The following is a 24,849-nucleotide window of genomic DNA, read 5'->3' as shown; positions in this document are numbered from 1 at the left end:
ACAAAAATAAAAAAAGGTGGATATTATTAAGCTATGGGCCATATTGTAAAGCCATTGGTCATATTGATAAGCTATAGACCATATTGTTAAACTACAAGACCATATTGTTAAGAACTGGACCATATTGCTAAGCTACAGACCATATTGCTATGCTATGGACCAAACTTTTAAGCTATAGAGGAAAATGTAATAGATAACCGAAGATACTAATTGAGACATTTTACATCATTTCTTGATATTTTGCACTGTAACTATATTTATATCAAATTAGCCAGCAATACATTTCATTCAGGGTTACTTGTCAATAATGACTCTTAGTCAATCGGCTTAAACCTAATTAATAACACTATACCATCAAATAAGTAATAACAAGTGTAAAAAAAATATTCAACAAGTATAAGAAAAATCACCTCTGGCGAAAGCCTAGATATTCCTTGCAACATATAAATACTGTTGTTGTCAATGTGCTTCTGTGTTAGAACAGCTTTCATCAAAACAAAACAAAAGTTGAACAGTAAAATTTAGCAATGTAAAACCTAAGTTAAAAATATTAATCCCACAGTTTTTATTTGTTCACAATTTCAAAATCTTTTATTTCTACTTTACAGTAGAACTAGTAAAAGTTAAATTGAAGAAAACAAGTCCACAAGGTCATAAAGCTTGAAAAAGGATTTTGCAGCGATGAGAATAATTATGATGACATAAAATATCTTGAATAATGTAAACTATAATGCACTATCTTAATACTAATCTTTTAATTAACAAGATTATTTATGAATACCTGGTCTAATATCTTTAGAAACACAAGTTCCAAATAACTCAATTACCAAAGGTTCCTTTAAAAAAGTTAATAAAAAATATAAAATTTTAAAAAGGGTTTGCAATAGTAGGCTAACCATAAAAAAGATAACATACCTGGTTATGAACAAGACAAAAAAGTTTTTTGTAGTAAGGAATAGGTTTTGTTGGTGTAAACTTTACAATGATTTTCTTTGATGAGTTTGCCTCGATTACCCCACAAGCAGTATTCAAAAGAAACATACTGTATGAGAGGTCAGTCTTCAACTGAAAAAAAAGCAAAATGTTGTATGATATTTACTTCATTTACAATAACTTTTTTTGAAGAAAAACCAAAAACAATAAGCACACCTGAAATATTGCTGGAGAGCAAGAACCATTTTGAAGTTTGAAAGATCGAACAACTTCAACTCCAACCCCTGTGACCCCAAAATTCACTGACTTAATATTTAGGCTCACATTTGCACTCTTTCCTCTACCAATACATTTTATGATAGATTTATTAATTAAGGTGACTGGAAGGATTTCAAAATAATCTATGTACACCATGTCAAAATTTTCTGGCTTGAATGATAACTTTATTTTATGAGTATGTTCTGCAGGAACAATACCATGATACTGTGAACACTGAAAAGCATTGTCAAGCAACACCCCAAGAGATTTCTGAATGACTTGAAAAGGAACATTTACCTAAACAATTTAATTTAAAAACAACTGTTTTTATTTTTGTTTTTCATTAGTAAAATATGAGTAAATCATACTTTTATTCTTCATAACTAGGATTTAAGAAAATTACATACAGGGCTAAGGTTATTAATATCAACAACTTTATGCACTGTTTCACCAAGATTCACTTCGCCAAAATCAACTGTTATTTCGCTACCAGTGATGTTTTCATATTTTAGGCTGAGATGTGGAAATTTACCTGAAATTATTTTGAAAGAGCAGTTAAAAACATACTTAAAATTTACCAGCCTTTGAGAATGTAATTAAAACCAACTTTAGTTAAGAAATTTTATAAAAATATAAACTTACCTATGCCTTCTAGCATGATTGTCTTGGTGTTCTTTTTGCAGTTGACATCTCCAAAAGTACAAGTAGCAGCTGTCTCATATACAAATGCACCCTAAATTTAATCTTTTAGTGTGTGGTATTAGAAATAAAAGTTGTCACTTAAAGCCACAGGCAGACATTAACAGGGCCTAACTTAAACTCTCATTAGACAAACTTCGTCTTTATTTATAGATGATATTGTGATCAGTGGTTTAACAAAATATGTAAAAGCCCTGGAAAAAAATAGTTAACCAACCAGTTTTACAACAGAAAAGTATTTTATTTTAACGGTAACTCTAGGAAGGTTGATATCATTTGAAGGTTGGGAGTCTTCTGGGGATTTTTAAACCATTTAAGTTAGAGTTATGACATCATCCTCCATTGTTTGTACCAAATTACAAAACAAGAGGTATTTCAGCAAAAACTAATCTTCCTTTTAACCAAATTTTCCCCTAAAAAAATCTTTCAACATACATAAAAAATTGTTCTGAAGCAGTGCCCTGCAGTTTTTTTATTAAACAACTGCTTTTGTTTATTTTTTAGAGTTATCAAAAACTTTTTTAATTTTAGCAGAAAGAGCTTTCATACAGAGTTCATTTGCATATAACAATGATATACACCCCTGTTATACCTCCTAAACTAAAGTGTTCTAAAACATTTTTTCTCAATTTCAGGTTAGATTTTTGAGAATTTATTACCAATAATACTTTATGGAATAATTTTTAGTACAATAATATAAAAAGTAACTTTATTTCCAGATACTGTAAAACCACCTTAATAGTTCTGAATTGTTGTAAAAATCCACAATAATTATCTGAATAATAGCCTGGTTCAAAGAATAGTATTGATCAATTTAGGTTAATGAAACTAGTTTACTACTTTTACAAAAAAAAATGAATCTAGTTACCTCTGGTTGAAAAGTAGCCTTAATCTTACATTGCGTTCTCGGAGCAAGATTACCACTTACTGGTTGCAGAATAAAAGGAGTATCTGATTGCAGTTGAAATGAAACATAAAGGTCACTAGGAAAGAAAATAAAACAAAATTTCATTTTAAACAAAAATTAAAGTAAGAATTTTCACTAAAGATACTCAACTGTCCAACACAACTTATATAAAAATTTATTTCATTTTTCTTTTTTTTTTCATATAAAAATATTGTTGCATTAAATATTTTTACTGTTTGAATTTATTTGATAATATTTTCGTAAATGTTTATTATAATTGCTGCATAACATGTTATTCTGGGCTAACACAATAACTACTCAGAAGGAAAATTTCAATTCATTTTAATATACCCATGGCGTGGCATGAATCATGTATTCAATTATTACTTCTGCATGACTAACATGGCAGGATACACCAAGAAGTACAAATAAACTGTAATGTATCCAGATTGTCTATTAGCTCTGAGGCCAATCTTGCATGATCCTGTACAGATGAGGCTCAGTGTGATGAAAACTAAGAAGATGCTTCTTATGGTGAAGAATTGGACATATATATTATAAAATTGGAATAAACCACACTTTCTTACCCAGGGCAACCTTAATGACTATCTATCCAGAGAAAAGGCAGAGGTTTTGGGGTCCTCCTTTAAGCAGTGGAACTAATGTGAGTCATTTTAGAACTAAACATCCAACACTGTTCTCATTTTATTCCAAGACAATATATTTTCTGCACATATAATAATTTCACAAGCTTGGCTTTGAGTATTTTAACAGATGATTGGAGATTCTTTATAGATTTTAATAAGAGATCCCTTAAACCATCTTGTTTCATATATTTGTAAAGATCTTAAAGTAGTTGCACTTCTTCAGAGAATACAGATGTGTTACACAAAGTACATGTGTTTTTTATGCCTCTAGGACAGTGGTGATAACAAGGCTTACTATGAAGTGAAGGAATGATCTGAGCATTTTATAGGCAAAAATAAATCTTCAATTTTTTCACCTTAAGTTGGGATTATTGAAGATATTTGTAAATGTTTTAAGTCCAGAGGAGAAGGCTTTTTAATATTTTAAGAAGAAATTTGTAGCAGCTTTGACAGATGTAGAACTCAAAGCTGGCATTTTCATTTGCTCTCAAATGCAAAGTAGTGCACAATAGCAACTTTTGCCAGATTTTTAGATAACTGGAGTTACAAGCATGGAATGCCTTTGTTACTGTCATTGAAAATTTTCAACCATCAATCTGATTGATATGTTGATATGGTTGAACAAACGATTGGAGCCTTCAGAAGAATAAGTTGCAGAATGTCATTCAAGATGCATTTTCTGCACCCAAATCTGTACTTTTTCTCTCTAAACCTAGGTGCAATAAGTGACAAACAACAGGAAAGTTTCTATCAAGATATCTTAGTCATGGAAGCCAGATATCATTTCATCCTTTCTTATGTTTTGAATGTACATGTTATACCAGACTAATGATTAAACAGTACTCAGTTGGTGTTTTTTATTTTTAGTATCTTAATAACATTTTTCTCTGACATGATATGAATATTCTGACTTTATATTCTGACTTTATATTCTGACTTTATTTTTTGAAGAACACTAGTGTTATTACTTCTGATCTACTATTACTGTTTGAATCTATTATTACTGATTGAGTCTATTATCACTATTTGAACTAATGAATTACTGTTTGAATCAATTATTACTTAATGTATAAACAGATGGATTGATAAGAGAATAAAAACATTATTTTTAATTTCTAAATAAAAAAAAAGTAAGTGTAAATTACCAGATATTTGCTATTTCAAATGAAATTGTTAAACTATCTTGAACAGCACACATTCCAAAATTGATTGTCTCTGGAGTACTTAGTTGTATTTTAGCAGGAACTGCCATTATCGGTATATGAAATGATCCATCCTTAAAGAAATTGTTATTAACTAAACTATACTCAAATGTGATAGGAGCATTATTATAAACTGCATTTTATAATTATTAATTAATACTGAGAGAATTTACTTCAAAATTAAAAATTTCAAAAAGTACCCCAATCTTTCAAAATCATTTGATCTTTACATCATTTGTAGTTCATTATAAATTAAACATAATAGCTAAATTTTGGACTAAAAATACCCAACTGTTTGTAATATCATTTGAAATTTTTATCACAGTTGACATTTTTATCACAGTTGGAAGAGCTAAAGCAGCAACTTTGATCTTCAATAACTTGAAACAATTCATCCAACTTTCTGAAAATTTAGTATTGCCTAGATTTTTATTACAGGAATTAAAAAATGACACTTTTAAATACTAGGAGAATTGTTTTTTTTTACAATTTTCAATTTCAAGATTACCATATTTTAGAGCTAAAATGACTGCTGTCACTCAAAACCTGTACCTGTAAGTGTGTACAAAAACCTTCTTTACATGTGTTACCTGTATATCATCACTCTCTTAGATTTACTCTTTAAAACAAAGTAAACTAAATTTATGTTTTGTCTCTCTGATGCTTGATCAAATTACATCTATATCAAAAATGATACTTTTTGGGATTTTTAATACATAAATTTTACAATCAAAAGTCTAAAAACTTAAAGTAAAAACACATATTTAGTTTCATATAAGCATTTTAAATTTATAAAATTATATTCCTAATTTATTGCATTAATTAAAAAAGATGTGCTTTTTCCTGTTGTTCTCTCTCCTTTCAGAAACACTAAAATTTTGAGAGAAAAGTAACAAAGTTTTGCAAACCCTTTTGATACACATAGGACATAGATAATGAAAACAAAAATATTTAGTAAAAGATTGATGCTGGCTACTAACTAGTTACTAACAACAGAACTTAGAGGTAAATGAAAAAAAGTAATTCCAGTTTTTTTTTTTCTTTCTCAGAAATATTTTTTGCGTAATTAATCTTTACATATTCATACCAGATTTTAAATTAGCAATAGTTTCAGTGAGATTAACAATATTTTTTTTATTTTAGATTAAGGTTATTAAAAGTAATTTTTAGTTAATATAGCAACATTTATTTTAAGACTCCCCTTATGTTTTTTTCCCATTTATATATCACTGGAGATGTGCAGCAAATATAACAAAAAAGCCACACAAAAAACGAGTTTATAGGAGGATTGGGGGCCACAAACCAACAAAAGAGACACCAGTATAGAACTGCTTAGGGCTTGTCCATCTAGATTAAATAATCAACCAAAACACTATATAAAACCTGCTGCAAAATAAAAGTTTAAGCAAATAACAGGTAGGGTCACAAAGAATGATTCTTCAGCTTAAATCATTAATGAAACTTCTTTGACAACAGAAACTACAACTACCAGTTCAAACAATGAGGTGAACAAAGATCATGATTTAGACAAGTTAATATATGAAATCAAAAAAAAAACTTTCAGTTACAGACTCCCTCTGCCAGTTGACTAAAATATTAACACTAGTACCAGGATTCAATTTAAGCCAGTAAGCAAATTTTGTCAAATTGATGAGTTTTTATAAATAATCCCAGGAAAAGATTTTAAGAAGATTAAAAAGAACCCACATGCTCAAAAATTGCTATTACTACCTAACTTTAATTTGTGATATTGTGAGTTATATTTTAAAATCAATAACATAATGCAAGCATTTTTAAAAGGATTGTCTTCAACTCAAGATTAGCTAGCATAAGTTTTTTAATCTAAAAATTTAGGCAAACACGTTGTGTCAGTAAATGCTGTGTGTATAATGCATTGATGTGACCATTACCTTGGTTTTTATACATTGAAAAGTTTTTTAGGGCAAGAATATACAACAAAAAAGCACGAGGAGGATTTTATGTTCAAACAACTGCATTTTAAAGACTGAAAAGTAATACCAGTGTTGTAAATATTTTCATTTGATGAGTATAGTGAGTTATACAACAGAATTGAAAACCTTAACATTGACTTGTATACAGCAGAAAGAACCGTTAAAGAAAACCTTAAAAAATATGATTTTAGGAAATTTAAACTACTAATATGTTGTCCAGGATGAGGTTCGAAGTTAACACTAAAACAAAAATCAATGCACAGTTCATTCCATTGTTTTATTTTAAAAAAAGAATGTTCCTATATTTTTAAAACTCTTAGAAGATACCAATCACAGAACAGTTTTTGTCTTCAAAATCCAAGATTTTGAAGACAAAAACTGTTCTGTGATTGGTATCTTCTAAGAGTTCAAAATCCAAGACTGGATTTATCAAAGACAATTTACTTGATTTAACGATTGTTGTGAACATTTTGGTTGGGTGCGCAGCGCAGAGTAAAACCTTAAAAAAGTCATTAATTTTTGTCATTACAAGACTTGATCTAAATGCTGAGTGGGTAGTTTTTGCTAAGAGCTATGGCAAATCCTCTAATATCGTAATGGCTTTGAGGGACTTTTAGACACCTAGTGGCCACTAGGTGCGTCACTTAAAAGCCAAAATTGAAAATTTCTTTCTTTTTTGTTGCTTATTCTCTTAGGAATCAGATAAAAATATCAGATAAAGCCAGAGGAATTAAAACAAAATACTGTTAGAACAAAGAGTTTAATTTCTAAGCAGTTTCTTATAAATAACCTAGGGACCAAGCCACAAGCCAGGACATCAGATCAGTTTACTATAACATTAAAGGCCTTCAGGCTCAATAGATGTAAGGTGATTAAATCATTTTTAAAAAAAGGAAACAAAATGTGCTGTTATTTTCTGATGAGAAATACTTTATCATAGACAAGTCTCATAACAGAAGAAATGAGATATCTTTCCTAGAAAACCTTGACATGCCTAAAAATTTTTGTTACTAGCCAGAAACCATGTGGCCTCCCAGCTCTTCAGAACTTAACCCACTGGAATTCTGAGTATGGTTGACTCACAGGTCTGCAAAGTTAAACATTCAAATGTGACCTCTCTAAATAAGGCAGTTTCTAAGGCTTACAGTAGCTTGTCTAAAGATCATATCCTGAAAATCTGTTGGTTCAGGATATAATCCTTAGTGGTTCAGGCACAGGGTGAAGTTTGCTATTGAGCTTAAGTGAGGTTAGAATCAAAACTAGTAAAATTAGTTTTTATTTTTTTAAATGATCAAAAGTTCCACTTTTGGGTGATTCATCTGGTCAGATTTTATGAATTAATAAAATGTATTCTTTTTGTAAATACAAGAAAAATGAAATCATTTTAAAGTTATTTTTAAAAGAGGAAGCTGACTAGATTCAAGCACATTTATCTAAAAGAAATTGCATGAAAACATTAAAAATTTATTGTATATTAATCATCAAAAAGAAATTTGATTTTGGTTTATGTAATTTTCTTAAAACCTAAATTTAAATAGATTACAAAAATAATTCTCAATATATTGCAGGTCAAAGTTGCATCTTTGGACCTTGGCAGATATCTCAAAAACTCTTGGGTAGTTATGCATTATTTATGTAATTTTTGCGGTAGGTAGCTATTATTACCACATATAGGTTTTTTTTTGCTTTCTTTATCTTTATTGTAGTATTTCACATTTCTTCAGATAGTTATGGAATGACCCCATAACATGCAAAAAAAAAAAAAAAAAAAAACAGTTGATAAATGATAGAAGCATAATAATGAATATCACTGCCAAAAAGTAATCTAAGTTAACTAAGTACCTTTGTTATAAACTCAATTGAATCTTCAAACATATTCTAAATGATAGTGTGAAATTATCTTTTAAATTATTTAATAAAAAAAATTTATATTTTTGTTACAGTATTATTTTATTATTTATGAAATTTTTATCAGGTTACTATTTGTGAAAATTAAAGATCACAAATTTAGTTAAAACAAATCAAAACTAATGGCATATAAGAGTACCCTAAAAAAATGTGCTTATCATTTTAAGTTACTTTCATGTTGTTTGAAAAAAAAAAATATTTAAACACTTAGCAACATTTTGCTTAATGCCTGAATTTCATTTTGAGATAAAACATTCTACTTTATATTTACTTTATAATTACCTTAAGGAGATATAAAAAAACACACACACAAAGAAAAAGCATAAAACAATTTGAAACCACATATAGTTTGTTGATTTTTAAATTACCTTTTTTAAGGGCCTAAAGGTAATGGGTATGATAACTTTTGCTCCCACATTTAAAACTATCATTTGTGGATACTTTGCAGTAAAATATTTTGCATTTACAATTCTAAATAAAGATTTTAAAAATTTATAAAAATATATCAAATTTCCCAACAACAATTTGATAAATTAATATCAACCTGTATTTTAGCTTCTTTGCTCTTAAATCAACATTTGTCAATGTTATTATTTCAGTATATTCTCTTCCTGGTTCCCAACTTTGCCATTGTAAGCTACTTTCAACTTCAATACCAAAATGCTGCGAAAAAGACTTTTTGGATTTCTGCATGCTTTAATATTTATTTCTAAATCTACTAGCTGTAATGTAAATAAAAAATAAAATTTTATCATAATTATAAGATATCAGTATCTTATGCAACTCTACTCTGGGTGAGGACTATTTTGAAGAACAAGAACAAAACCTATAAGTTAATGTCAAGCTTACACTTCCTAACTCTAACCTTAAATTAATAATGCTCAAATTTAAACAATGGCAACGCTTTTCAGTTATTATCCTCTTAAAAATGTCTTTCTCTTTAAATTAAAACTATAATTGCAAATATGTAAACTAGATGGCTTGATTTGAATAGCATATGCAATACAAACCAACACATCAAAATATCAACTTACTTGCTATACGTTTTTTATGATTTACAAAATATTTAAAACTAATCTTTATAAACTTTAGATTTCTAAACTTTTTTAAAAAAACCTTATTTTGTTGTTTAACTATTCACCAAAAAACAATTAAAAATTGTTATGATGGTGCATAGTATTATTAATTTTTGTGTCTTACATTAAAGTAATGGATTAAAACTGGTTAATTTTATAACTTAAATTAGTAGAAACAGCTGCATCAATAATTATAAAAAATGTTGGAAATAAAAAGTTTCAAGTCTTTACTCCTTGTAGCACTATTGCAAATAAATATAATTCTTTAAAGAATTATATTATTTAAAAACTTTAAAATGCTTCTTATTACAGCACGATTCTTGCTCTTTTTTTATAATATAAATAAAAAGTTTGGTAACCGTGCAACTAGCGATTGCAATCCCGTGATCCCGGCCTTTTTTAAAATCCCGAAATCCCGGGATTGTCTAACATCAATCCCGGGATTCCCTATAAGATCGAACAAAACAAACTGTAATGAAAATTATATAAAAATAACGACAACTTTGCCTATCAATTAAATAATTTTTATTTAGTATAAATTTGTAAAAAGTAATGTATTTTCAGTTGTACAATAAAATATGATATCTTAAAGGATTGATTTAGAGAAAAACAAAAGTAAAGATCTTCGCACTATGTCATGTTGGTTAGCATATACACTCTTTAAAAATTTAATACGATCTGATTTAACAGATTTGTAAGCAATGAAAAATATTGTTGTAATATGCTTGCTTGCGATACCCACGCTTTGTATCATTATATATTACGGTTTATATTTATTTTATAATAATTCGTTATATAATAAAAATTTACATTGTTTCCAAAAAGTTATTTACATAAACACTTTTAAAATATTCGCGTTAAATTAGTTAGATTTTTTAATACCTTAGTTAGAATAATTTTTGATAGCTTTTAATGGCTTTAATAGATACAATAATTTTTAATAGCTTAGTTACTATTGTAAGTTTTGTCAAACTGAAAAAAGCGCGTTTCTTATAAGATAGAATCTTAAAACTAAAAATTAAATCAGCATGCCGTATGTGGATTTTACAATTAAAAGTAACTCAGCTGTTTGGAAATATTTTCTGCGGGATGAAAAAGGCCAAACAGCGATGTGTAAATTGCCAAACTGCAAGAAGATTTTTAAAATTGGTGGTGGCTCAACAAAAGGACTTCATACGCACATGTTGTCGGTGCATAATGTGAAGGTCGAATTTTCAACCCAACTTAATATTACCGGAGAATGCACACCAGATAAACCACCAAAAAAGAAATCTAAACCACTAACGGAATACTTTTCGATTTATGAAAGGGAAGATAAAACGCTACGTGCTACACTTGCTCGTTTAACGGCGTCTGACAGGCTTTCATTTAATGTGATTTGTTCTTCAACAGACTTACGTGACGCTCTAACTGCTATGGGATTCAGAAATCTACCAAAGTCAGTAAACACAATTCGTAATCATGTAGTAGAGTAAAGAAAAAAAAAGAAGATTAGGTTTAGTTTATCAAATTGAAGTGCGCAAGAAAACGGAATTCGGTGTAGGAGAGAGATTTTCTTTGTCTTTTGATGAATGGACGTCACTTCGAAATTGTTGCTACATGAATATTAACGTTCATGGACAAAACTCTCAGTTCTGGAGTTTAGTTTAGTGCGAATAACAGATTCAATACCAGCAGAAAAGTGCATTGAACTATTAGAAAAAAGACTTAAAGACCATAGTCTTCATCTATACAGCGACATTGTGGCTATAATTACCGACGGAGCTAGCGTAATGAAAAAAGTTGGCAGGTTGCTGCCTGCTAACCAACAATTATACAACTTACAACTTGCTGTAATTGATGTTCTTTATAAAAAGAGAGAATTCGATGCAAATCAGTCAGATTTTAACAATGAATTTTCTGATAGTGATTCATCCGAGAATGAGGACGTTGAGGAAAATTTTTGACTACGATAATGAAAATGTAAGACCTAAAATTGAACTAAATGAAGTTCATTATAGGCCAGTCATTAAAAAAGTACGCAAACTAATACTAAAACTTTGACGATCACCTACCAAGAAAGACATCTTACAAAAATATACTAGGGCTGAATTTGGAAAACAATTGTCTTTAATAATGAACTGCAAGATACGATGGAGCAGTGTTCTGTTAATGCTTAAACGATTTTACAAAGTAAAAAGTTGTATACAAAAATCATTCATTGATATTTACCCAGTGCAAGATAATTCTATAATTCTGTCACATGATGAAGTGACAATATTATCAGAGATTATTAGAACTTTAGTTCCCATTAAAGCAACGGTTGAAGCAATATGTCGTCGAGATTCTTACCTACTTACAGCCGATATTGCTATTAATTTCATGCTTACAAAATTAAAAGATGCTGACTATATAGTCATTAAAGTAAATGCAAGTCATTAAAGCTCTACGCATTTCTCTGCTTGTATTATATAATACAAGCAGAGAAATGCGTAGAGCTTTAATGACTTGCATGCATGAATGCCGAACCAATATGAGTGGACTTCTGCAATACCTGCATAACGGTCGAAGCCCCGTTGAAGTCGATGAAGAAATAATTACAGTGCCTTCTTCATTTAAATGTCGAAAACTTTCGGTAGAATTACTGGAAAGATTAAATGCTTCCAATCCTGCTCAAGTAAGAGCATCAGTTGAGCTTGACATGGTGGATTTGATTGAGGAACCTGAGGTGACACCTGAGTCTGAAAGTAATACTTTAAGTATTGAAGAGAAACTTAATCGTGTTATTAAAGAAGGACAATCACCAATACAACCAATAAGACATGAAACATTGTCATTAAAAATTCAAAAAGAAATGACACTTTAAAAATGGGGTTACACGTGGTGATTATTTAGAAAGAGTTTATTCCTTTCTAATGACCGTGAAACCGACAAGTGTCGAGGCTGAGCGGGCATTTTCTTCTGCTGGACTGTTCAATACAAAAATTCGTAACCGTTTGGGCGATGAAACTTTGGACGCATTATGCTTTCCTGAAGTCGCATTTCGAAGCACAAAAAACATAATATATCCCTTATTTCTAACATAATTTTTTTAGATTAACATGTGAAATTTAATTAACATGTTAAATTAAATTCATTTAATAAATATATTTTTAGTTGTAAATGTACTGTTTTTATTCTACTTAATACTATATAGATGTTGTATCTGTTTTTCAATCCCGGGATCTCGGGTTTGACAAATACCTCCGGGATTGCAATCCCTATGTGCAACTGCAGCATAAAAAAATAAAAAACTACCATCTTTTTTAAAAAACTAAACAATGAATCCCTGAAACACTTTCAAAATTGATTGAATTATTACAAAGAACAAAAATCTCAATCATCATTTGTATTTATAGAGTAAACTTAAACAGCGGGAGTAAAATCAGTTATCATATAATACAACCCCATTATCATTTCAGTCCTATCATTATTTTATCATTATTTTAGTCCTACATCAATTTGGTCAGTATCTTTGATATTTAACAGCAGGTTGTTTGCATTCAAATAAACTCTATTTTGGGATTGAGCAATGACTCTGGCAATATTTTGAGCAGCTGAGATTCTTCTCAATTTCAAATACCCAGGGTTTTCTTTGATAGCATCACCCAATAACAATGCTGCTTTAGCTTCACCTTCAGATGCAACAATTTTCTGTTGACGCTCTTGAATGGCTCGTTCAACAAGAAACGCAGCACGCTGAGCTTCTTGTTGAGCAACTTGTTTTGATTCTACAGCAGCAGTATACTGTGGACTGAATGTTAAATCTGTAATTGATACATCATCAAGAATAATATTAAAATCTTTTGCCCTGTCAACAAGCTCTCTGCGCACCATCAAACTGACTTCTTGACGCATTGTGATCAACTGTGATGCATTAAATTGTGCAACAACACTTTTTAAAACCTCATTGCAGATTGATGGTAGGACACGCTCATTATAATCCAGCCCCAGTCGTTGATAAATTGATGGCAAAGCAGATGCCATTGGGCGAGATAATACACGCAAGCTAATATTTACCATTTGTAAGTCTTTGCTACCTGTTGGAGAGGCTATAACACGAGGTTGAGCTCTTATATCATAAATGATAGGATATTGAAACCAAGGTATTCTAAAAATTAAAATTAATCTCATTATTATGTTCATTACATGGATTATGTTAAAACATATTTCAAATAATATCTGACACTACATACACAGTTTTTACTAACTTTTATTTTTATTTTAATTGTGTAAAACTATCTAAAAAAATCCACACCAGTTTAACTAGAGCCTAAAGAATTTCACTCACTTATTTTTAGTTTTTAAATATTAACATTTGTAGTCAGCTTTTAGTTGTTAATAACAAATCATTAGAAGAGCAGCAATCTTAAAAATCTGTTATTGAACACACTAACCATAAAATTGTCCCAACCATAAAGATTTCTACATCTACAATCAATCTTAGGAAGTGTTGCACTTAATAGGTAGTCATTGTCAATGAGTTCTTTTTATTTATAAGCAGTGTAAATATAGGCATGATTAACTGTTTTTCAAGTAACTTTTTCAAGGCATAAAAAACAAATTAAGTTTAAGCTACAAACACTTATTTAACTTTTATTGGTCCTCATAGCTAAGCTTTACATAGACCTGTTTAAAAATTTTATGATATTTCTTTAAAAGTTTTGATTGCATAGCTTTTTTTTTTTTTTACAAAATAATTATAGTTAGTTTTAAAAAGCACATAATATGAGTGGCTTTAAGCTGGAATAACAGAAACTATGAGCAACTTAAACCATAAAATATTGATCTTAATAAGAGAGTTCATTAGTTAGGCTCTTTAAAAAACATGCTACACTTCAACTACCAGGTACAACTAAATTTTGTTTTTAGATTCTATCAAAATACATTACATAAAATAAACATACCTTTGTAGGAATATTTCATCAATTTCATAATATCTTTCTGAAAATCTCTAATATGTCAATGTTAATTTTTTTTGTGCCAATATTTGGGGTTGTGAAACATTTCACTAAGCTTAAAAAGGAAGTCTTGCTTTCTTTTTCACACTAAAAAGGGCCTTTTTTTCATTATTTTCATCATAAGGACAATTTATAAAAATGTAACCAAATATAGCTGAAAATTAATATTTATATAATATATAAATTTTCAGTTATATTCAGTTACAATCAGTTTTATTCAGTTGAAAAGTATGTCAATCAGAATTTTTTATATGAAAGTTAAGAGTGAGTCTATTTACTCACCCTTCCCTCATGATTGGGTAGAGTGATTAAACAGACTTTTTCTTATTTATATTACCAATTACTCAAAAACGCTTTTTGTGTGAAAGAAATAGTTGTGCTGATTGGATAATGCAGTTTAATAGTAGTGCTGATGGCATAATGCTGAGACTTTGGCAAATATGTTGTTTATGTAAGTATCCTCAATGATATTCTTACAAACAACATATTTGCCAAAGGGTAAAAAGACCTAATATATTTTTTATGGATTTTTAATATAAAAAAAAACACACACACTTTTACCCTTGTGACTTCATAGGGAGGTCTTTTTACCCTTGTGACTTCACATATTTGCCAAAGGGTAAAAAGACCTAATATATTTTTTATGGCTTTTCAATATAAAAAAAAACACACTCTTTTACCCTTGTGACTTCACAGTGAGGCAATCAGAGCTTGTGAAAAAAAATTTACTTGTCGCAATAACTAGTAAGTCTTTAATTAGTAAATCTATAACTTAGAATTGTGTAAGCTAAACCAAACTATGTGTCAATCATTCTTTATGAAACAACCCTATAAAATTACAGAGTTACTTTTTTTTTTAAATTATTAATTTATCTTTAAAATATTCATTTTGCAATAGTCATACTATGCTACCATATCTTTAGAGAAGTGTGTAGAAAATTTTAAGAGTAATCATTTAAATCTGTAAGATTAAAAAAAAAACAACAAAAAAAACATTAAAGCTAACAAATGTTTTTAGTAATAGATTTTTTTGCTGTTTTCTTATAAATATTTAGCTGGGTAGCCAAAAAAGCTGCATAGGCAAAAACAATGAGAATTACTCAAGTTATTCAGAAATATTTTCAAAGAAATTTTCAAACCTTAAATGTAATCCTTCAGCATAAACTTCCTGTTGTATTCCACCGATCCTACTAAATATAATTGCTCTATGTCCTCCATCAACAGTGTATATTGATTCTTTTAATCCATACCCAAGTAGACCTACTCCAGCCAAAAATGTAATACCTGATGTTGAGCCAGAAGGCAAGCCATTGGAAAACTTACCAACAAGATTTTTAAGTAGTTGTGCCATACTTCTATTAAATACACAGCAAATAAGTATATAGATAACAGTAATACAGATTATACTATAGGCACACTTCCTGTGTTGAAATATATATGTAAACAAATTACAGACTATTTTTTAATAACAGCTTTTGAAATATAATAGTTTTTATATTTATATTTTAAAAAATATAGTATGCATTACAGTGTTTTTAGGTTGAATTCAGTTAACATGAAGAAATTCTTATCAATATCAAAAAATGTGGGATTAAATTAAGAGCTGGAATGTTACTTAGGGATCTTACAAAACAGTGAAAAAGGATCAGAAAGTGCTGGTGATGAGTATAGTGATGATTTTCCTGAATTCAGATCTGAAGATCTTTCTGAAGTACACAACACTTTGAAGAATGGCTCTTTAGATAATGATTCACCATTAGTGCAAGATGAATTTATAATTTTTCAAGTAACCACTACAAAGATCAACAAGAATTAAGCTCCTTAAACTGATGTGGAAGAAATCTAATTTGATAATTGATGACTCAAAACAAATTTTTAAAGAAAATTAATCTCCTCTAAATTAAACTTCAGATTTCAACACGCCAAAGAATTTTTAAAATTATTTTTTACTGATAAACTTATTGACAATATAGTTTCACAAACAAAGGTATATTCACTTAAAAAAGATTCATAAAAAATTCAAACATATTTGATTTAGAAATAAGACAATACTTTGGAACCCTTCAATATAGTTTGGTTTTTTGATCTCCATTCATATGTACCTATTGGTCTAATAAGTATCCATTTGGAGCAGTAAAATAAACAGTGACATTGAATTGTTTGAAAAAATTCATCAGTTTTTACATTTGAACTTAAATTCTACAATGTTTCCTAGAACAGATGAGAATTACAATCAGCTTTAAATGAAGAATTTTAAATTATTTTCAAGGATATTAAGTTTAAATATTGATGAGTATCTGTTCATTAAAAAAAAAATTGTGACAAGAAAATTTAAGATTTTTTGAGCCTGATCTTGGTCCTAGTTCCAACATTGTTGATCAATTGCTATGTGGAGTTCTAAGACAAATAAATCTTATTCTTTACTTTAATAACTCTACAAAAGCATTTCACTTCTCACGTATCTTGCATAAGAGAGAATTCATGTATGTAACAGACCATGAAGATTATTGGTTGTTTGGAAAGATAAAAAATTGGTGCACCTTCTATCTACTTGCATCAGTACTTTACCAATTTGAGTGACAGATAGATACAATAAAAAAAGTAAAAAAAATCAACATAACTTATTCAGAAATAATTCAAGAATATAACACATATATAGGAAGAGTAAATCTTTTTGATTCACACATTTGCAGATACCACATGGATTTTGATGAAAAATAGAAAATGGTATCTTTGATTAATATATCATATGCTTGATGTAGCTGAGGTAAATTCATTGCTTCTAAATAAATGATCTTGCAGAGAAAAGGTAACTACCAATATATTGATACAATTTGAGTTTAGAACACAGCTAGCTTCAGCCTTACAGTTGGGACCAAAACTGAAAAAGGAGTCCTTCTTCAAACACTTAAAATATAGTATGTAGAGATCAAACAACTGTGCAACCAGTGAGAAATAATAAAAAGACAATATTGCTCGTTGGTCTGATTGGAAGTAACATCAAGTTAGATGTAAAATCCCTGATTATAAAGGTCTTACAAAACTTATCTGTGAGAAATGTAAGGTTGCACTGTGTTTAATAAGAGAGAAATTGTTACTAAGCATTTCATATCCCCTACATATAGTGCAAATGCATATTTATTAAATTTAATAAAAAAATAATTTTTCCTGTTATAAATATCACACAATGATCCCAAACACATTTTTTCCAGAAGGATACAAAAAAATCATGCATTTAAAGGTTAAAAACTGGCACGCTTATTTTACGACCATCTTTACCCCTCTGAAGGTGTAATTTTTATTGGTCGAAATCTTTCTATATCAAGATTGCCGGTCTGACGATAAAATAAGAATCTACTGAATTTTCTACTGAAGCCAATGATATATTTTAAATATATTTGCACAAAACACAGCCTTTACAAAAAGTTATTAATACCTGGAAAAATTTTTTTCTTCAAATGAGTGAGGTTCTGAAGTATTTTTTGCTGCGGTTTTGTAATTTGAAGCAACAAGAATATGTTGCTTCATTAATTATCATCATTTAGTATACGGCTCACAGTGTTTATTAAAAAAAAAAGGAAATTTTGCAAAAGTGAGACTATTTTTATAATTGGGGATTTTGTATATAGACTTAATTATAACATACTTAAAAACTTAATGACACACAAGTAAAAAAATTGGAAGTAACTTTACTACGTTATTTGAGCCGTCAAAGCCAAACTTTGTGGGAGATAAAAAATTCAGTAAGAAAAAAATTATTACTCATTCCCTTTTTTTTAACAAAAATAATGTTCAGGTAATTAAAATCCGTAGGGAAATTAAATTTATATTTACCTACCTTTTTATAGCTTTAAATCATCATAAATTGTTTGATTTTAAAAAGAACAAAGTATATAGGAGCTCGCTCAAGTAAGTACAACATTTTTTTTCAAAGGTCATTATTCAAAGTGACGCACCAAAAAATGTTTTCTAGCGATCCCTTCAAATTTCTTTGTATCTACTTAAAAGTAAATAAACCTTAGTGTGCGTAAGCTTGCGTTTTCTGCAGCAGAGCAATTTAAAGACATACACTAACCATATAAAAACCCAGCGAGTAATTAAAGAAGTTTCCAATTTCTATCAAATTCTTTTAAAGGTTCTTCATATATTCTTCTTTTAAAAATTCTTTCATGTTTTCAAAAACCATCATTTGAAAAATTGCCGTGTAAGTTTGATTTCAGGTTTATGATACTACAGTTGTGATGTAGTCCACTTAATACTTGTTTTTTTGAGTTTTCAGATCCTCTCGAAACTTTCCCATTGAAGATTTTGCAATGAACCATTTTTGGATTTGTTGGTCGAATAATGAAGTACTTCCACACTAAATTTTTTTTTCTATTTGAATTCATTCGGCAGGTTTTAAAATCAAAGGCTGAAGAAGTTTTTCAAACTACTTTTCAATCTTTCTGGTTTCATTTTAAAAAAATGAATATTTTAAAATAAAATATTTAACAAGTTATCTAATAGTTAAACCAATTTAGCAATTTATTCCAAAGAAAATAAGTTGGTAAAAGAGCAAAATAGTGTCAACGTCTCTTAAAAAATCTTAAAAGATCATAATCACATCACCAATAAACAAGAATAAAACCTCGAAAATATATAAACTTAATAGTAACTAAATTCTAATGAAGTATACAACATGCAATAATAAGTATGTGTTTTCAACAACAAATATCTAAATTCAACTTTTTTTGAAGAACCCTCACGAAAATTTCCATGAGAACCATGAAAAAAGCCTATTGTATTTAAATTGGTATTTGAAACAAAATGAGTCATGGCTTTGACCTATGTTATAACCAATAGATTTCTTATGGTATCCAAATATCAATTGAAATACCATGGGTTTTTTTTCATGGTTTTTCCTTGGATAAGTCACAATCCATGGGTTTTCATGGGGACCAAGTACCAATTGAAATACCATTTGGGGGTTTCATAACTTCTTCATGCAATTCTTTGGTCAAATGAAATTCCATATTATTTTAGTTGGCATATAAAACTGTACCAACCAATTATGCATCAGTTTTATGACGCAATATACAAATTAAAATATCAACTAGTTTTTGATCTATGGAATGTCATTGTGAAATGAGATCAATAAATTATATCTAATAAAAATGTTTCCAAATCATATAAATCTTTGAAGAAACAATAGCTGTAATGCACATGAAACATTACAATTTGACTTCAGCATAATATTTAATGCATGTATATGTACATGCATATAGCAAATAAATGCAAAATTACGAGTTATTTTAAAAAATTGCATTGCTGCAAATATTAGACTATCAGTAATATATATATATATATATATATATATATATATATATATATATATATATATATATATATATATATGACAAACTTTTATATATATATATATATTTTTATATATATATATATATATATATATATATTGACAAACTTTTCTCATCGTATATCAGTTTAAGTATTAACATTTAAAGCTTCAACAAATCAAAAAGAAAATTATATACAGTAAAATAATCAAATATATCCTTTTGGCACTCGAATTATATCATTTGGGCACTCGAACTATATCATTTGGACACTCGAATTATATTTAGCAACCAAATAAAGATAAGATGAGAACTAAAGTATTAGTAATAACAAATAAAAAGGTATATACGTAGTTGGTGTAAAATAAACTGTATTGGTATAAAAAACTGTATAAAATTAACACTACATTTGCACGTGACAACATGCAGCTAAAAAACAGCTCACAATGGATAACATTTATCATCATTAAAACTTAATTCAACCAATTTATTTTGTGAAGTATGTGGCATTTCGTTTTTACTATGATATTTTTACAATTATGGCATTGTCCTATATTTTTACAGTTATGGCATGTCTTATATTTTTACAATTATGGCATTGTCTAATATTTTTACAACTATGGCAACTTTTATCATATAATAAAAAAAAGGATATAAATACCTTTGTTTCTATTCTTTATCACTTATTTAAAATTTACGTTGAACTATAGTATAGATTTTTTCCGTTTTATTATATTTGTTTTAAAGATTCTTCAATAAATTGCAGCTGATTTTAAAAAAATGGTTAGGAGTACCAATTAAAATTATTTTGACTGTATACAGATTAAAGCTAACTTATAGGTACAATATATTTATATGAATATTTACATAAATCTTCTTTAACAATACTTCATAAGAAGATATGTACATGCATATCATATAAATGTACATAATATAGTAGAAACAAATACATTTATTATATATATAATCAATATCAACTTTTTATGGCTACAGCTGCTAAATAATTTAACCACAAGGCTTCATGCATGCTTAAATCCATTTTAAGTCTTTAGGATTACATGGTTAAGAATATGCTACCATATTTTTAACAACTGAACACGACGGTGTGTACAGTAAGACCAATGGTGCAACCATTGGGGCCCATGGATAAATAAATAAAACCCATGGAATAGTAATTAGGACCCATGAGGTAACCATGAAGACTCAAGGGGTAAGCATGAAACCTAAGGTGTGCTGCCTATAAAAACAAAGCGATGGAAACTTATGGTTTAACCATGGGGTACCATAGAATTCCGTGCGGTTTCAATGAAATTTTATCGGTTACCGTTTGAGTTCCCATGGAATATTTTTGTAAGGGAATCTTTATACTCAATTTTAAATGTTTCCAATTCACCCATGCATGTTTTTAATTGATAATAATTTATTTATTTCATTAGTTTTTTCATGTTTCTTGAATTATATTCGAACTTAAAAATGGCTCAGCCACTATCAGTGAGCATGAAAAGTGTACATCCCACATAGCTGCCGCTCAGAGCAACAGGAACTTTTCAGTGTCTGCAGCTCGTATTGATGAAAAAATTATCAAACTATTCAATGCGGAATGCCAATACTTGAAATCGGATCACCAACGTGTCATTGAAGTAATCAGGTTTTTGGCTGAGCCCGGTTTAGCATTACGTAGCTATGATGAGTTATTGGAATCTGCTCATAACGGTAATTTTTTAGGTATTCTGGAAGTAATTGCCAAGCTTAATCCTTTCTTAAGGGAAGACAACACGACACAAGACGCGAAGCAGACGGTTTAGTTAAGAAGCTGAATCAGCTTGATTTTGGAATTTTGACTGAACTCTGGTTGAGTATAATGAATCGCTTCAAGAATACGTCTACTATGCTACAAGCCACAGATTTGGACCTTAACACAGCTGTCAATTTGATACAATCACTAACTGGCTAAATCAGCAGTTTAAGAAGTGACTTTGAGTTATTTGAACGTAAAGCTTACTGGCAATCATGTATACAACAAGCAAAGTACACGTGTGGGTGTTAGAAGTACTCGAATCACTTTTCATGAAGGCAACAAAGAGGAAGTTAGCTTGTCACCAAGGGAGCATTTTAGAATAACCGTTTTCCTACAAATTATAGACAGCATCTTGGCTGATATGCAGAAGCGTCTTATTGCGTATTCAGGTGTTCGAGATAAGTTCTTCTTCCTACACAATATAGTTGATCTCCCTGATTCCTGTCTGCGTGCAGCCTGCAGCAAGTTGGTTCGTGCATATTCAGCGGATCTGGAACCTTCACTGAGTGAAGAAATGATTTAATTCAAGTATTTTTTAAATAGTTTAACACAGGATGTTACGTTTCCACGTATGAAGAAGAAAGGCGGCAACTACTTCGCTGAAGTAAAATATTACAGCTTTGCGTTCTCCCTGGGTGTCTGCAAAACTTTTCCTAACGTTAATGTTGCATTCCGGATATACCTGACTCTAATGGTTGCCAATTGCTCAGGTGAGCATCATTCTCGGCACTTGCAAGAGTAAAAAATGCGATAAAGGATAGACCAGCTTCTTTTTTTTTAAATTGATATAAAAGCAAATAAAGAGTTATGATTTTGTAGACCCGCTATGTAAAATTTGAGACAGTCACAAGTGGACTAAGTAATCTGGGGCCCTTAGGCTAGTGACTTATTAAGGGCCCCTTGTGCGAAAACTACCTGGCAGAAAAAAAAATAACATGTTGATGTGCGTATATTTATTTTATGACATACAGCAAAAATAGGCCTAAGCTTAGGCCTAAGCGGCTAGGTATGTACAGTAAGTTTCAACTCACTATCACTCACGTTAGTTAAGTAAAAACAAGTTGACACCTATTTAGTAGATTTCGAAGTTACTTTTCGAACTTTAGCTTTGGCAAAATCATTGATGATGTTGGCAAAGTAAATCGCGTAGTCAGTCACTTTCAATCGTCATGAGTGCCAACAAATTCAATCTTTCATCAATGAATGAATGAAAGATTGAATTTGTTGGCACTCATGACGATTGAAAGTGACTGACTACGCGATTTACTTTGCCAACATCATCAATGATTTTGCCAAAGCTAAAGTTCGAAAAGTAACTTCGAAATCTACTAAATAGGTGTCAACTTGTTTTTACTTAACTAACGTGAGTGATAGTGAGTTGAAACTTACTGTACATACCTAGCCGCTTAGGCCTAAGCTTAGGCCTATTTTTGCTGTATGTCATAAAATAAATATACGCACATCAACATGTTATTTTTTTTTCTGCCAGGTAGTTTTCGCACAAGGGGCCCTTAATAAGTCACTAGCCTAAGGGCCCCAGATTACTTAGTCCACTTGTGACTGTCTCAAATTTTACATAGCGGGTCTACAAAATCATAACTCTTTATTTGCTTTTATATCAATTTAGAAAAAAAAGAAGCTGGTCTATCCTTTTCTTGCACTGGTGCCGCATAACGAACATTTGTCTATTCCAATACCACCAGCTACACATCATATCAACATGGAAACCATTCTGCAAGCAGGTCCAGAACTGTTTGCATTCAGAAGAAAAAATGGAATCCGTTCTGAACAAGGCTTAGATGCTATGTTAACTTTTTTGCAGCAGACAAATAACTCTTCTTCTATTCTGATACAGTGTGACTGTTTCAAGCAATTGGTATTGCACATTAACTTGACCAATTGCGATTATTAATTAACAGCTCTGCAAGGAATTTAAATTTGTACTAATTTACAACGGAAATCAACATCTCTCCATACCAGTAACATAAAGTACACCTAAAAAAAGACTACAAGCATCCAAAAGCTCGACTACAATTTCTAAAAGAAGGGTATGTGAGGTTTTAAAATTCTTAGTAATTTTCATGGAAAATGAGTATCCTTGATTTTTATATTTATAGGACAGGAGTCTCTATAAATCTCCAAAGAGCAGAGAGTCTGAACGTAAAGACTTTCAAACAGGTGCCTACAATATTAATCCAGTAGTTGTGGCCAAAATTTTTCTACTCCGTAAATAATTGGGTTAGATCAAATAGTTTTAAGAGATCAAGTTAATGTTTTCTAAATTATCAGCAACCAAAAGTAAAGGTGTGTTCATTAGACAACAGTTAAGACGGATGTTTACAGAAGGAGCTGAAAACAATGTAGCAACTAAAAAAGCAATTAAAAGTTAATACCGATGAATGTGGAATGAAACCATGATGGGTAACCATATCTGGAGTTCGGTCTGTTGTAATGTTATGTGACTTACAAAAGACAGAAACTATCTATAAGTAGGTATTTCTGAACTTTTAAAAGTAAGTTGCACTTACATATAAATTTATGTACTAACATAAATTTATATTCAAATGCAATCTAAATCAATCTTAATTGTGGTGTTTAATATGTAGCATTTTCATTTTTGACTTGAGGTATCAGCTGGAACACTGAGAACACTTACCTCTACAACCATCTTAGCTTGACAAAAGCTGAAGTGATTTTTAGAATTAAAATGAAAAATTTTATTTAAAAGCATCAGGTTTTCAAGTGGAAATTCCTTGAAAATTTGGAAAATTTTGTAATTTTAAATAAAATTTGCTCATTTGAGTCTGAATGTAGACAAAAAAATATTCATTATTCAAAAACCAATACATTGTAACTTATGATCTAACTAGAGCAGTATATTTTCCTTACTGGACGCATTTCAGGACAATAATATAACCTCAGACACTTTAGGATTAGGTCAGCTTCTTTGCTACCTATTTCAAGCGCTTTGTGGGCGTAGCCAGAGTCCATATGACCTTTGTATTCACCAGCGAACCACAAGGAAGCGTTTACTGGGTGATCTAGTGCTCTATAGTCATCTTCATTAATACCCGTTGAAGGAATTGAATACGCGCCCATCACATGAGGATCAGTGCTCCATGAATTTCGAAGCAATGCTAAATTAGTATACTTATTT

The 24,849-nt window shown here is 29.8% G+C and overlaps 4 protein-coding genes across 7 annotated transcripts in view; all 4 read right to left on the bottom strand.

Annotated features, from left to right (window-relative positions):
• LOC145185579 (RAC-gamma serine/threonine-protein kinase-like) overlaps positions 1-24,849 on the bottom strand; it is a 385,494-nt gene that overhangs the window by 144,771 nt on the left and 215,874 nt on the right. The gene's annotated exons all lie outside the window — the stretch shown is intronic.
• LOC145186156 (cilia- and flagella-associated protein 65-like) overlaps positions 1-24,849 on the bottom strand; it is a 259,850-nt gene that overhangs the window by 19,127 nt on the left and 215,874 nt on the right. The window contains exons 2-12 of one of the 2 annotated variants that reach the window (XM_090099055.1): positions 9,051-9,228; positions 8,875-8,977; positions 8,441-8,476; positions 4,590-4,720; positions 2,759-2,873; positions 1,834-1,924; positions 1,599-1,723; positions 1,150-1,488; positions 916-1,065; positions 782-836; positions 411-484 (exon numbers count right to left, since the gene is read on the bottom strand). In XM_090099055.1, coding sequence (XP_089955181.1) covers positions 411-484; positions 782-836; positions 916-1,065; positions 1,150-1,488; positions 1,599-1,723; positions 1,834-1,924; positions 2,759-2,873; positions 4,590-4,720; positions 8,441-8,476; positions 8,875-8,977; positions 9,051-9,199 — 1,368 coding nt within the window. In that variant the 5' untranslated portion in view covers positions 9,200-9,228. Of the gene's footprint in view, positions 1-410; positions 485-781; positions 837-915; positions 1,066-1,149; positions 1,489-1,598; positions 1,724-1,833; positions 1,925-2,758; positions 2,874-4,589; positions 4,721-8,440; positions 8,477-8,874; positions 8,978-9,050; positions 9,231-24,849 lie in introns of both variants that reach the window. The other variant, XM_090099056.1, reaches the window with a different exon arrangement.
• LOC145186157 (prohibitin-2-like) overlaps positions 12,937-24,849 on the bottom strand; it is a 227,685-nt gene continuing 215,772 nt past the window's right edge. For both annotated transcript variants that reach the window (XM_090099107.1, XM_080062247.2), the window contains 2 exons: positions 15,701-15,918; positions 12,937-13,711 (listed from right to left, as the gene is read on the bottom strand). In XM_090099107.1, the coding sequence (XP_089955233.1) occupies positions 13,042-13,711; positions 15,701-15,912 (882 nt within the window). In that variant the 5' untranslated portion in view covers positions 15,913-15,918 and the 3' untranslated portion in view covers positions 12,937-13,041. Of the gene's footprint in view, positions 13,712-15,700; positions 15,919-24,849 lie in introns of those variants that run through there.
• Positions 24,490-24,849, bottom strand: part of LOC145185156 (uncharacterized) — a 216,225-nt gene continuing 215,865 nt past the window's right edge. For both annotated transcript variants that reach the window (XM_090099102.1, XM_090099101.1), the window contains exon 7: positions 24,490-24,829. In XM_090099102.1, the coding sequence (XP_089955228.1) occupies positions 24,555-24,829 (275 nt within the window). In that variant the 3' untranslated portion in view covers positions 24,490-24,554. The remainder of the gene's footprint in view (positions 24,830-24,849) is intronic.

Source organism: Hydra viridissima, unplaced genomic scaffold (assembly GCF_058129835.1).
Source record: "Hydra viridissima isolate aposymbiotic clone 2 unplaced genomic scaffold, HvirCarnegie_v1 scaffold_9, whole genome shotgun sequence".
In the NCBI taxonomy this organism is placed as follows: Eukaryota; Metazoa; Cnidaria; class Hydrozoa; order Anthoathecata; family Hydridae; genus Hydra; species Hydra viridissima.
This window is presented reverse-complemented; position numbering and strand designations above follow the sequence as displayed.